This window comes from Meles meles, chromosome 18 (assembly GCF_922984935.1).
Source record: "Meles meles chromosome 18, mMelMel3.1 paternal haplotype, whole genome shotgun sequence".
Taxonomy (NCBI): Eukaryota; Metazoa; Chordata; class Mammalia; order Carnivora; family Mustelidae; genus Meles; species Meles meles.
The window spans coordinates 12846104-12858248 of record NC_060083.1 but is presented as its reverse complement, the minus strand read 5'-3'; the positions used below and the strand labels follow the sequence as shown (position 1 = coordinate 12858248).

Here is a 12145-nt window from a genome sequence, read left to right as displayed (position 1 = left end):
GCCACCGCGTGGCTCATGTGATTCGGTGTCATCTGTACAAAAAGTCTGTGTGTCCATTCCCCAAGTGATAGTGACAACCCAGCTGCTGGTCACAGCCATCGCTGACCCTCCTGCTGGGCCAGGCAGCCCTGAGGGTGGTGCCTTCTCTCCTACGGCACTTTCCGTCGTTTGTGGACTGATGTGGATAAGCTGCTGTTTGTTGAGTGAATAACACAAACCAATCCGAGTCAGCTCTAGTCCAACAGGTGGTTCCCCCAAGTCCAGTGCAGCTGGCCAGGGGGGAGGTGTGGGGCAGTCCTGTCCTGGCCTGTGCAGGGGCCTGACATGCGTGCTTCCCCACAGTGAGAGGACGGCAGGGGTTGGCGGGGGTCAGGGCCAACCCTCACTGGGCGTGGGGGTGCCTAACCACCAAGGACCCGGACTTGTGTGCGTGTGTCTCATTTTGCATGTGGATATAGCTGAAGACTTGTGTCCACACATGACACCAAAGACCCACAAATACGGCATCCCAGGGTGGGACCAGTATTTCCGTTGGGCACAATAAAGCCGCTGGGGGTTGGTCCTTTGAAATGATTTTCCTTAAAGCCATGGTCGTTTCTCAGCTATACAAATTGGTGAGAATGCACGGACAGGGCTGTCTTTGTGGGAGCGAATGTTCTGGAAGTATTTCCTCATCCACTTCCAGCCATTGCTGCTGACAGACAAGGGTCCGGAAAGATTAAGATCTGAGCAGCCGAGGGTCAGGACATCGGCTCCGTTGTTCTGAGTTTTGGTTTTGGTTTGTCTTTTGCGGCCACCCCACACTGGTTAACACCAGGCACATGTCAGAGCAGCCTGTATCTTCAGTGCCTCACCCACTTGATTCAGAAAAGTAGGTCAGTTATAAGGAAAACGGTGTCTGTGTGGACACGTTGTCTATACCGGCTTCAGGTCGGTTGATCAGATCTGGTCTGTGTTGTGTCCTTCTCTTTGCCCGTTGGTTGGTAATACCTGATGGGGCCATGCCATGCCTGGGTGTTCCTGACGCCGGGCTCTGCCCCTGGAACACACATGCCACGAACAGCCGGAAACCAACCAGCGAAACAGGTAAAGAGCCTGCCCTGCCCTGTGCATCCGGTGGGCCTGTGCATTTCCCAGGTCCACGGAGAACCACTTCCTCACCCATGCGCGCAGGGACACATGGGCTGCGCCCTGTGTCCCGTGTCACACCAAGGACCCACCGTCCGCAGCCGTCCCTGAGTCTCTGTTTTCCATTCCAGGCCTACATGGAGGACCACCTGAAGAACAAGAACTGGCTGGAGAAGGAGTGGGTGGCGCTCTGTGTCTACCAGGCCAAGCCCAACAGCTCACTCGTGGCCCAGAGGGAGGAGAATGTGCCCAAGAACCGCTCTCCAGCGGTGCTGACCTGTACGTACCAGGCCATGCTCTGGGCCGGGGGAGGGGAACTCAGGCTGAGCAGGGCCCACCACGCCGTCCCCTGCTTGCCTGGGTTTCTGCAGGGCGCTCGTGGCTGGGGAGCCATCTCCAGCCCGGAGACGGAGTCGGTGGATTCAATTGTGGTCCAGGGGCACAGTCCTGGTTTGAGGACGTCTGGGCCCCAGTGAACACTTGCCTTCTGCGCTGCTGCTGTGTGGTTTGAGACTCATTTCTTAGCCTCGTGGAGCCTCCCCTGTCTGATTGTGATCCTCCCGTCATCCTGGAGAGCTCTGAGCCTGAGGACTGTCAGTGCTGTGGGCCCGGTGTGGGGGAGGGTCCGCAGATGCCCACCAGCCTCCCGCGTCCTGACCGTGTCATGGAGAGCCCGCTCTCTGCACAGGTTGGCACCAGGAAGCAGACACAGAGAGAGACCAGTGCTTTAATCAACTTGCATCCAGTAGGAGACAGTCTTAGATTACGTGTTGTATGTGGTGTGACTCACAGACAGAAAGACAGGCCCACGCAGAGGGCGAAAACAGACTGGCCTGGTCTGCCCCTGCCTGGCCACCAGGATCTTTTCTCAGTCACATGGCTAAGAAACGCAGCAAGTTCCCGTGTTCCAGCAGGTTTCAGGCCAGGCCCGTAGCCAGATGAAGGTAGGAACCCCCTGCAGAGGGGACAGGCTTGCGAGGCGCGCTTGGGACCCAAGTGGCTACCAGAAACAGATGCTCTCGGAAGGCTGCCCACGTGTGCAGCTGATGTGTGAGCGAGTGACCTGGTCCCCGTCCCAAGAACTGCAGGCAAGAGTGGTCGGGCACGTTTCAAACATAGGAAAATGTTCTTGGTCAGCTGACGTTTTGGAAGACACAGCGCAGCCACACTCTGTGTCCCACACGCTGTGTCCCAGCACCCTGGAAGCCAGCACTGCCGCCTGCATGGTGCCCCCCCAACATGCTCCCGATGGTCCCCCCTCACCTGGCTTGGCACCGGCCGAGGGACGTGTGCTGATGGTAAATGGCAGCAGTCCGACTGGGCTCACAGGCCAGGGTTTTTTTGTTTTTGTTTTTTTTTTTAAAGATTTTATTTATTTATTTGATAGAGAGAAGATCACAAGTAGGCAGAGAGGCAGGCAGAGAGAGAGGAGGAAGCAGGCTCCCTGCGGAGCAGAGAGCCCGATGTGGGGCTCGATCCCAGGACCCTGGGATCATGACCCGAGCCGAAGGCAGCGGCTTAATCCACTGAGCCACCCAGGCGCCCCTCACAGGTCAGGGTTTTTAAAAGCTGACCCTTTGCACTGCCTTTGACACTGACCCAGGCACCACAGAACCTTGACATCTGAAGGCCCTTCCGGGGGGGATTTTTTCTCACAGTTCCCTGGGGGCTCAGACCAGGCCCTCCGTTTCCATGAGGTCTGAGGTGTTTTCCGTGATGGGATTTAAAAAGAGGAGGTTTTACAGACACCTGGGAGGCTCGGCCAGTGAAGCATCTGCCTGGGGTGAATGCTTCTTCCCGTGGCACTGGGGAGACGTGGCCGGTGCCCTGCAGCCTGGCTGGGCTCCTCACTGTCCCGGGTCCTGAAGGCGCAGCTGTGCTGGTCTGGGAAGTCGGGGCAGGGACCACACGCTGTTGGCACAGAAGCGTTTGTAGTGACCACCCTGTCCGCATGCCTCTGGCCATCTTCCCTCATCGGGGGAGTCCTCCCGTCGGATCTCAGCCTGCACCCCTTCCTGAGCAGGGTGGGGGTGGGGACGTGGACTGTCTTGGTCTTGCCAGACTGTACCGGAGATAATTGCCTCCTCTTTTGGAAACCCTGCTTCCTGTGGCCAGGCGTGCACACTCCCCATGGTACAGAATCGGCTCCCCGCACCTCCGGCCTCTGCCGGCCAGTGTGGGGCCCATGGTCAAGGGCTGGGGCCATCAGCACAGAACCCACCCCTCTCGGCACCCACATGGGCAGGAGGGAGCCAGATCCGTCTTTCCCAGCACTGGCTTCTTGGGCTGTGACCCGCCCTGTCCCTTCCCCTGAGCTCCCTGGTTGCTGGGTTTGACAGATTCTTGGATACCCAGGGCAGGACCCCAGCAGTCAGGGCCTCCTGTCCGGCCTCCGCACCTGTCCACGCAAGGAAACCCTTCAGTGGTTCCTCCACCCAGGAGGCTGGAGCGACAGCCTGACTTCCACAGCACGGGCCGGCCGGCATCTGTGGACTCCAACAGCTGGACCCCGTGGCTCCCCAGAGCCCAGACACAGCCCGCACAACCCCCGAGCCTTCCACCTGCCTTTGCGTCTTTCTGCATCCGGGCCCATCTGAGGCACCTCTCCCACCTCCCAGAGCTGAGGAAAACACCACGGCAGATGGTCCTGGGCACGTCAGACAGACGCTGTCCCGGGCAGCCATGCTGCTTGGGGCAGAGGGCCCGTTTTGGGGTTCTGGATTTTGTTTCGAAGGGAAGCCGGGTAGAGGCAAAAACAGTGTTTCAGGAAACAAGGCCGTGTCCTGAGGGGACCTAGGAGTGCTGTCCTTGCCCCACCCCTCCGTGCCTCCAGGACCTGGGCTGGAGGTGCCCTGGGCTGGTCAGTTCAGGAGCTGCAGTGACTGTCAGCCAACTTAACCACTCACAGCTCACGTTTTATATTCCCTTTCCTCTTTTGCTCGGAGCCAGGCCACAGGCTCATGGAGCCGTGTGGGGGGCACTGCCTCTGGTCCCTGTGCTCCCCGCCGCTGCTGTGAACAGACTGACCTCGGGGGTGCGAGGTCTGGGGCCGCGACGCTGCCTGCCAGCAGCCCAAGCCACCGTCTCTGGACAGGCCCCAGCTCCCTTGCCCAGACTGGGGGTGTGCCTCCTCCCTGACCCATCCACAGCCACCTTGCCATACGCACACCATGAGCCATGAGGCCGGCTGGTCCCCTCCATCGCCCAGATGCACCTGTCCCTGCCCATCCCCGCCCATCCCCCCCCACCCCCCGTCCCTGCCCGTCCACACCCATCCTCACCGAGATGCCGCTGAGACACTTTGCTCTCAGTTCCATCCGCGGGTCCTTGGTCACCGCCAACAAGGGCTCAATTTCTGGTTCCACACTCACCCCTCCCCCGTCAGCTTTCTGACGTTTGCACGTTGGACAGACATGATTTATGCGTCTCCATCTATAACAACACATCTGACGGGGTCAGTACGGGCTCTGCCTTACCCAGGCCCCCCACGTGGACACAGGTCTGAGCCAGGACATTCAGTGGACCGTGGAGAGCAAGGGCTTCACGTACAGCCCTTCTGGGTGGCCCCGGGGACGTCAAGATGCTCACTCAGCACTTACATGTAGACACGGGGGTAGAAGCCACAGATGTGAACCCCGGGAGGCTCCAGTCCTTTGTCCCCAGTTGTCCGTAGAAGAGCCAGAGGTTAAGAAAGGAAAGCAGGTGGCCCCAGGCTGCCAGCAGCGAGACCGGACCAGGAGGGATTCCCATGTGGGCCAGCCCAGGAGCCCTGGCAAAGAAACGTCACCCGCAGCACAGCTTTCCTCCACATGTTTTATTGTAGAAGCTTGAAAACAGTCAAGTAGAAATGACCACTGGGCGGTGGCCTGCAAACCCACCACCCAGCTGCCAGGCAGTCTTGTGCCGATTTTCCTCGACATGTATGTGCTTTACCCATTTTTTGGCTGAACTCTTTCAAAGTGAGCTTAGGCATTGTGACATCCATGTAAATACTTTAGACTGTGCCTCCTAAAAATAAGGATGTTCTGTTCTCCTATGTTCCTACAACCCTGTCACTATAGCTAGAAACCGAGCCTCTCGTTCTGGTCCATCATCAGCACCGCGGACCTCCCAGGCACCTGCGTACAGCGTTGCATGACCACGATGTAATCAGGTGGAGCTTCCCTCCTGGGGGTCCTGTGTAAACAGCTCCTTATGTTTTCTGACGTGACCTGTCCCTAATGAAGCTGCTCTCCCACCGACCGCATTCCCATTCCAGCATCGCGAATGGATCAGCGAGGAGTCGGACTGTCCCGATGGGTCCGTGGGGAGCTTACCTGTTGTTTGCAGGCCTGCTCCCCCCCTCCCACGGCCCCGTCCCTTTCTGGTCTCGCAGCCAAGGCCCGGGGCCCAGGGGCGCCATGAGACTGAGAGTGGCCGTGCCAGTCTCCACATCTCCAAGTGGCCCCCGTGAACATGAGCTGCAAGCATGCTTCTGTGGCGTCCCTGCAGGACTCATAAATGCCTGAGCTCGATCACCAGACTGGCAGCGAACGGCATCCGCCGACCATCCCTCAACCCCCTGTCTCTGCCCTTCCTGGTTTGGAAAGAGATGGTCCAGGCAGAGCTGTAATTGAATACCTTTTCTCCAAATCGCCTGTTAACATAGCTTCCTCTGCACCAGACAGAGGCTTCGTACCTGGTGAGATCTTTAGGTCTAAACAAACGCAGCTGAAAAGGCGGTCAGTGATCATCCTCTCTGTTTTCCACCATCAACCCACAGAGGGCGTCAGCCTTCCCAGCACTTCTCCTATGAGGTCTGCACCCTTGTGTGACCCCTTCATTGGGTGGACAACAGCATGTGGCCTTCGAAATCCCACACGTCCTGCTGCTCTGGGCATCTGTCCCTTTGTTACATGGGATATTTGCAGCCATGGCCTCGGGGCCCCAATGCTGAGCGATCCTCTCTCTGGGGCTGGGCTCCCTTCTAGGATCTCTGGAACAAAGTTCTCTCCTCTGCCTACATGTTAACTGTCCATCCAGGGTTTTCTTTCTGGCAACCTGACACTTTAAGATGAGCTGTCCACGTTCCTCTCAAGGTTGCTATGAGTTCAGTAATATTTTCCTCATTAGAAGTCAGTGCGGGTGAGTAGCAACGCTCGTCTGTGGGCTCCCGGGACCTCGGGAAATCAGGATTCGAAGTTGCACTTTCCATCCCCAGGCCCACGCTTCCCTCCCTCTACTCCCCTCCCCTCCACTGCTTCCCTCCCTGTCTCCTCGTCCACATCAACCCTATTTCCATGGAGAGTGCTCGCATCGTCGCATAGGGAAAGGTCCAGAAGATGCCGGTGGACACCGGCCTTCCCTCAGCGGGAACGCTGACCTCGCCCGTGTGGCGCCCTCTGACCCAGGGGGAGGTGCTGGCCGCTGGGGCCCAGTCGCACGGACTGAGGAAGCCAGAAGCTGCTCCCACGTCCGATCATGGTCCTCCATCCCCAGGGCCACACCCCTTCTCCCATGGAAAGGGCTAGTTTTGTGGGGTGTCTAGGAGTTGCTCCCCACCTCTGTTACATTAATCAGCAAGTTTTCTGCCGTGCTCTCTTCTGTTACTTTTCCAGAAGTATCCGAGTGTGCAAGGCCTGGGGGAATAATGTTGTCTCAGCAGCGCCAAGGGTCAGGGGACACTCTGTCCGCCTGGGTCCCCTTCAGATGTCAGGACTGTCCTCGAAGATGATGGCTTATGCCCACCGTCCACCCCCAAGGGGCTCTAGTCCCCCGTCAGCATGGGTGTAGGTGGGATTGTTTTCTGGGGGCAGCCTGTGCTCCCCACAAACCCAGCTCTGTTGTTTAATGTGTGTGACTGCCCAGCCCCGGGGCTGCGGGAGCCACAGCCTCCGCCACCTGCACACCCTGCATTTCCTCATCCCAGCCTCGTGTGTGCTGTGGTTCCTCGCATGAGCAGAGGTGAAATCCGTGGGCACTGACCGCAAGGCTCAGCAGAATCATGCGGATGGTGAGGCTGTGCTCACGTGGCGTCCGCTCTGGTCACTGGTGTGCGTGTGGCCCCGTTCCCACGAGATGCCGGCCACACTGCCTCCCTCGGCTCTGCCCTCCACATTGGACGTGGCGCCCTGCGAGTGTGCTCGGCAGCCATGGCCCCGACACCAGCGTGGGAAGAGCGCTCCTTCCACCTGCCGCGGCGGGCCGCCCGCACGTCCCAGCAGGGCCAGTGCCCGCTCCCCCACTCGGGCCGGGCTCCAGATGCAGCCCCTCGTCTGTCTGCCAAACGCTCTCGGAGAATCCGGATCCTCTCCCGCTGCTGGCACCCTTCCTGATGGTCTCGCTGCGAGAGACGGGGAAACTGCGTCAGGGAACGTGCGACAAGCCAGGCGAGGGGAAGGCCAGCTGGTTGTGCAGAAGCTGGAGCGGGATGGAGACCTGACTCCAGGTGTACAGCCCGGGGCACCCTAGACCACAGGCCATAGCAGCGACAGCAGCCAGCAGCTCTCGGCCCCGGGGCCGACGTCGGAGGCCCTGAGGGAGCACTGGCTCCAGGCTCTGCTCAGCGTCTCACACGTCGTCTTCCTTCCATGACCGCCTCTCTGTGTAAGGACACCAGACACTCCATGTGGGGCCCGAGGGCCCTGGGGTGGGGATGCCAGCAGACAAGGGTCACCCGGGTCAATTCTTGACCCCACAGAGGCTGGGTGGGCAGTGCCAGGCCCCAGACACCAGAACCCCTGGGTCAGTTCCTGCTTGTGCTGTGCTCTGAACACATGCCGAGCACACAAGTGCCTTGTCCCCAGGGCTGTGCGGTGACGGGTGAGGCCCGTGCGCGGCTGTCCTGGCATGGTCCAGCCCTCGTCCTCCTCTGCACTGTCATTCCCCTGGAGAGCAAGCTGCCCATCCAATTTGGGGATTTCTTTCTGAGAGATCGGTGGCAATGTGGGTGGAACTCTTGAAGCCACGAGACAGACCAGGCCGTTGTGGGACTCCGAGACCTCCCCTGGCTGCATCCGGAGCCGGAGGCCAACGAGAGGCTCTGTGTTGGGTGACGGGTAGGGTGACAGAACGGGTCGTGTTCCCTCACCAGCTCTGGATGCGGGAGGGCACCGTGACTGGGATCTCACCACCCAGACCCCCAAACGCAGCATTGTGTGCTGACCCGAGGGGCACTGAGCGGAACCCTGTGGCTTTCTCTTCTGGGAGGTTTAGAGATCTTTAGAGTTTGAGCTAAGGGTTTCAAACACGCTTACCCGAGAGCAGAGCACCCGCTTACTTACTGAGGAAGGTAAGGCCATGGGAAGAAGCTTGAGCCAGCCTTTCTGGAGGACTTATGCTTCAGAGCAGGCCTGTTTCCTGACCTCACTGTGGTCTTCCGCTTCCCAGGTCTGCAAAGAAGCTTGCTATCTGTATAGCTACTCAGTCTTGAATCCAGTCTGCAGACATTTATAGCTTTGCTTAATGATGCCGAGTCCAAATCAACAAGGACATTGCCATGCAGAACTTGCCGGGATCGCTAGACCAGCTTTAGCGGCTGGGAGCCGGCGGCAGCAGAGAGCCGTAGGCTGTGTGTTCACAGTGCACCAGACTGTCCATGGCCCTGTGAAATCTGAGGAGAAACTGGCAGCCGCGGATGCCGCTGAGCTTCCCTGGGTAATGGGTCCCCGTAAAGACTCAGAGCCCCAACTCCACAGCACACGGCGCTGGGTGTCACCGGACACACTCCGCATTTCTGCCAGCCACACCACCGAAGTTAAGGTAAGAGCAGCCAGCAGGAGAGAAAGTCATGAACCAGTGGGAGGCCCCACGGCGACGTGGGCAGAGCGCTCAGTGAAGACTTCCCTCACGCGGTGCCGATGTCCAGCGTGACCTTGCACATGCCTCGTGTGAAGGCAGTCAGTGTCCAGTAACTCATCTGCTCCTGCTGTGAAGGTCATCGACCACATGTATCAGCTCACTTGGCACAAATGGCATAACAGGAACCTAAAGAAACAGGACCCTGGAGCCACAGGACAGATTAGAAGGAAGCCTCCACACACCATCCTTGAACAGCTCCTGTGGACATGTTCTAGACAACAGTGAGAGCAGAACGTGCCCACTTGCGGTTCGGCCACAGCCCTCCAGATGTACCTTGGGCTGTCTTCACGTGCTCTTTGTCCCACTCATAATCAAGAAGAACTTCTAGAACTTGTTTCTTCTGTTGGAATTTAAGAAAATAAGTTGAACCTAAAATGGAGACACAGACCCCCTTCTATCTCTAGCGCCGCATTCCCGGAAGATGAAAGGTGTGTGTGTGTGTGTGTGTGTGTGTGTGTGTGTGTGTGTGTGTGTGTGTGTGACTACCCTTGAGCAGAGAGCACTGAAGCACTTGAGCAAGGAGTTGAGAAAAGGAACGTGGGCGCCTGGGTGGCTCTGTGGGTTAAGCCGCTGCCTTCAGCTCAGGTCATGATCTCAGGGTCCTGGGATCGAGTCCCTCATTGGGCTCTCTGCTCAGCAGTGAGCCTGTTTCCCTCTCTCTCTCTCTGCCTGCCTCTCTGTCCACTTGTGATCTCTTTCTGTCAAATAAATAAATAAAACCTTTAAAAAAAAAAGAAAAAAGAGAAGGATCGTGCCCTACATGTGTAGATAACAAGTTGATACCAAGATAACAAGTTTCCTCTTGGTAGGTGTCTTTCTCCTCCTCTCCCTGACAGAGCTCACTATTTTGGACCCCGTGAAAGAAAACAGCTCCGTCTTAGGGCTTAATACAGACAGGAGGACTCTGAGTTCCCATTTCCTGGCTCCTGAGCGAGGTCTGGGAGAACCGAGAGAACACATGGCCTTCTCAGCTGAAGGGCAACCCCCCAGGTGGCTATGCATCCTCGCTCCGTGGTTGGGGCCCCCATATCTACTTCCGGGGCAGGGGTGTGTGTTCACATGGGCCGTGCTCAGTCAGGGGAGCACTGGCGATGGTGAGGACCATGTGGTCATGAGCTCTGTCCTGCCTCAACTCCAGCGTGCTCAAGCGATCTCGGGGGACCCTGCGATCCTGCCAGGCCACACAAAGACTAGAGGCAGCCAGACTCTGCTTGATGGCAGCTTGACATCCTAACACTCACTGGCCCCCACATCAGCCATTTTAAAAAGATGAGCAGGAAAAAGCGAGCCCCAAGAGCCACAAGCGAGCCACAAGAGCCACTTTGATGAGATTTGCCCAACCCATCAAAGTCCCCCCGGGCCATCCCGGCAACGGCAGTGTCCCTCTGCTGGACTCCGACCCTTCTGGGGCAGCTCCAGCTGCTCCAGAGGGAGGTTTAGATGGCCCGATTTTATTTTTAAAGACGTTATTAACTTATTTGAGACAGAGTCAGTGATGGAAAAAGAGATTGAGGGGAGGGAGGAGCAGAAGCAGCCCGACGAACTTGATCCAGGGACCCCAGGATCATGACCTGGGCCGAAGGCAAATGCTCAACCTATGAGTCACCCAGCGCCCCAACATGAAAAACAAAACCAGATCACCATTAACCGTGAAATGAGTGTGTTGCTGCCAAAGTCAGGTGTGTGATGGGAGGCAGCGGAACTCTGAGGCATTCGAAGTCCTCATCCCAGACTCAATGGCAGTTTGGAAAGCATAGCCTGGAGGAAGCAAGCGCAGCTGAAACAGCGCTTCACGGGGCCGCAGGGAGCACAGCCCGTCCTCCTCGCTGGGCTCGGGCTCTCCAAACAGCCTGTCTCCTCAGCTGTCCGAATGGAGAGCTCTGAGTGCCAAGCGCAATGCCAGGCTGCATGTTTATGTCACCGAGACTCCCACTTTGTGCAGCGTGAACGTGCTGACCAGAAACTCCAGCTGGGCTGGGATGCCCTGGGCCGGTTGCTCACCAGACAGAGCAGTGCCAGCCGACGTGAAGGGTGCCCAGTGGCCCCCAGGCCTGCGTCTGTCCGGCTGGGTGACGTCTGGGGCTGTCTGAGGCCAGAAATCAGGGGGTGCGGTTCTTCCTCCCTAGACCCCTCCCGTCCCTTCGCCTGTGACCCTGCTCTTTGTAAAAGGTTCTCGGACCGACGGGAGGGATCCCCACTGCAGCAATCAACGGCTCCGGAGGCTGGCTGTGGCAAACGTATTTCCAACGTGGCAGGGCCCCCGGGAGGCTCTCTGGAACCCTTTGGAAGCAGCCAAAAGTGCTGCTTTTTTATTCCAGAATCCTGTGTAGGCTGCAGCGGGAGACCCAGGGTGTCCTGCAGAAACTGTGCCCGCGTCTGAGCAACACAGCACGGTCTCTAGCCGGACGTGTGCATGAGGCACCACACTGCGGACCGCGGCTTGCCGAACCTCGTGGGCGTAGTGTAACCGGGGCCGGGCTCAGTCTGCTCACCATGCAACAGGCCAGTAAGCCGAGAGGTAGGGTGGTGAGGGAAGGAAAGCGACTTCATTCAGAAACCCAACAGACCAAGATGACAGCCTTTCATCCTAAAGAACCAAATGGCCTTGCACAAACGCAGGCTTCTTTAATGCTGGGACAAGGGGATGCCAACCAGTGCAGCCACTCTGCAAAACCATGTGGAGGTTCCTCAAAAAGTTAAAAATAGGGGCGCCTGGGTGGCTCAGTGGGTTAAAGCCTCTGCCTTCAGCTCAGGTCATGATCTCAGGGTCCTGGGATTGAGCCCTGCATCGGGCTCTCTACTCAGGAGGGAGTCTGCTTCCCCCCGCCCCCAACTGCCTCTCTGCCTACTTGTGATATCTCTGTCAAATAAGTAAATAAAATCTTTTAAAAAAAAAAAATAAAATAATTAAAAAAAAAAAAAAGCTGTCATCTCCAGAACAGAACGGTGTCCAGACCACAAAATTGTGTGCAGAGAACAGTTGCCTGATACCTGGGTATTCACATAGAAACGTGTCTACTGTGGGTGGCCACATGTGTCCACTGGCTGAAGGGAGATCCCAGAGAAAATCCTGCAGCGGAACACCTGACCCTAGTGTCGGACTCTAAGAAAAACCCAAGAATACCTCATTTCTGCTGGATGAAACCCAGTGTCCCTTGCCACACTCCCCGCTTCTCCA

General features: G+C 57.7%; 1 protein-coding gene across 1 annotated transcript in view; it reads left to right on the top strand.

Annotated features, from left to right (window-relative positions):
* The window catches only part of LOC123929990 (receptor-type tyrosine-protein phosphatase N2-like), a 68057-nt gene that overhangs the window by 11985 nt on the left and 43927 nt on the right, over positions 1 to 12145 (top strand). The window contains exon 5 of the mRNA XM_045986226.1: positions 1260 to 1407. Within this exon, the coding sequence (XP_045842182.1) occupies positions 1260 to 1407 (148 nt within the window). The remainder of the gene's footprint in view (positions 1 to 1259; positions 1408 to 12145) is intronic.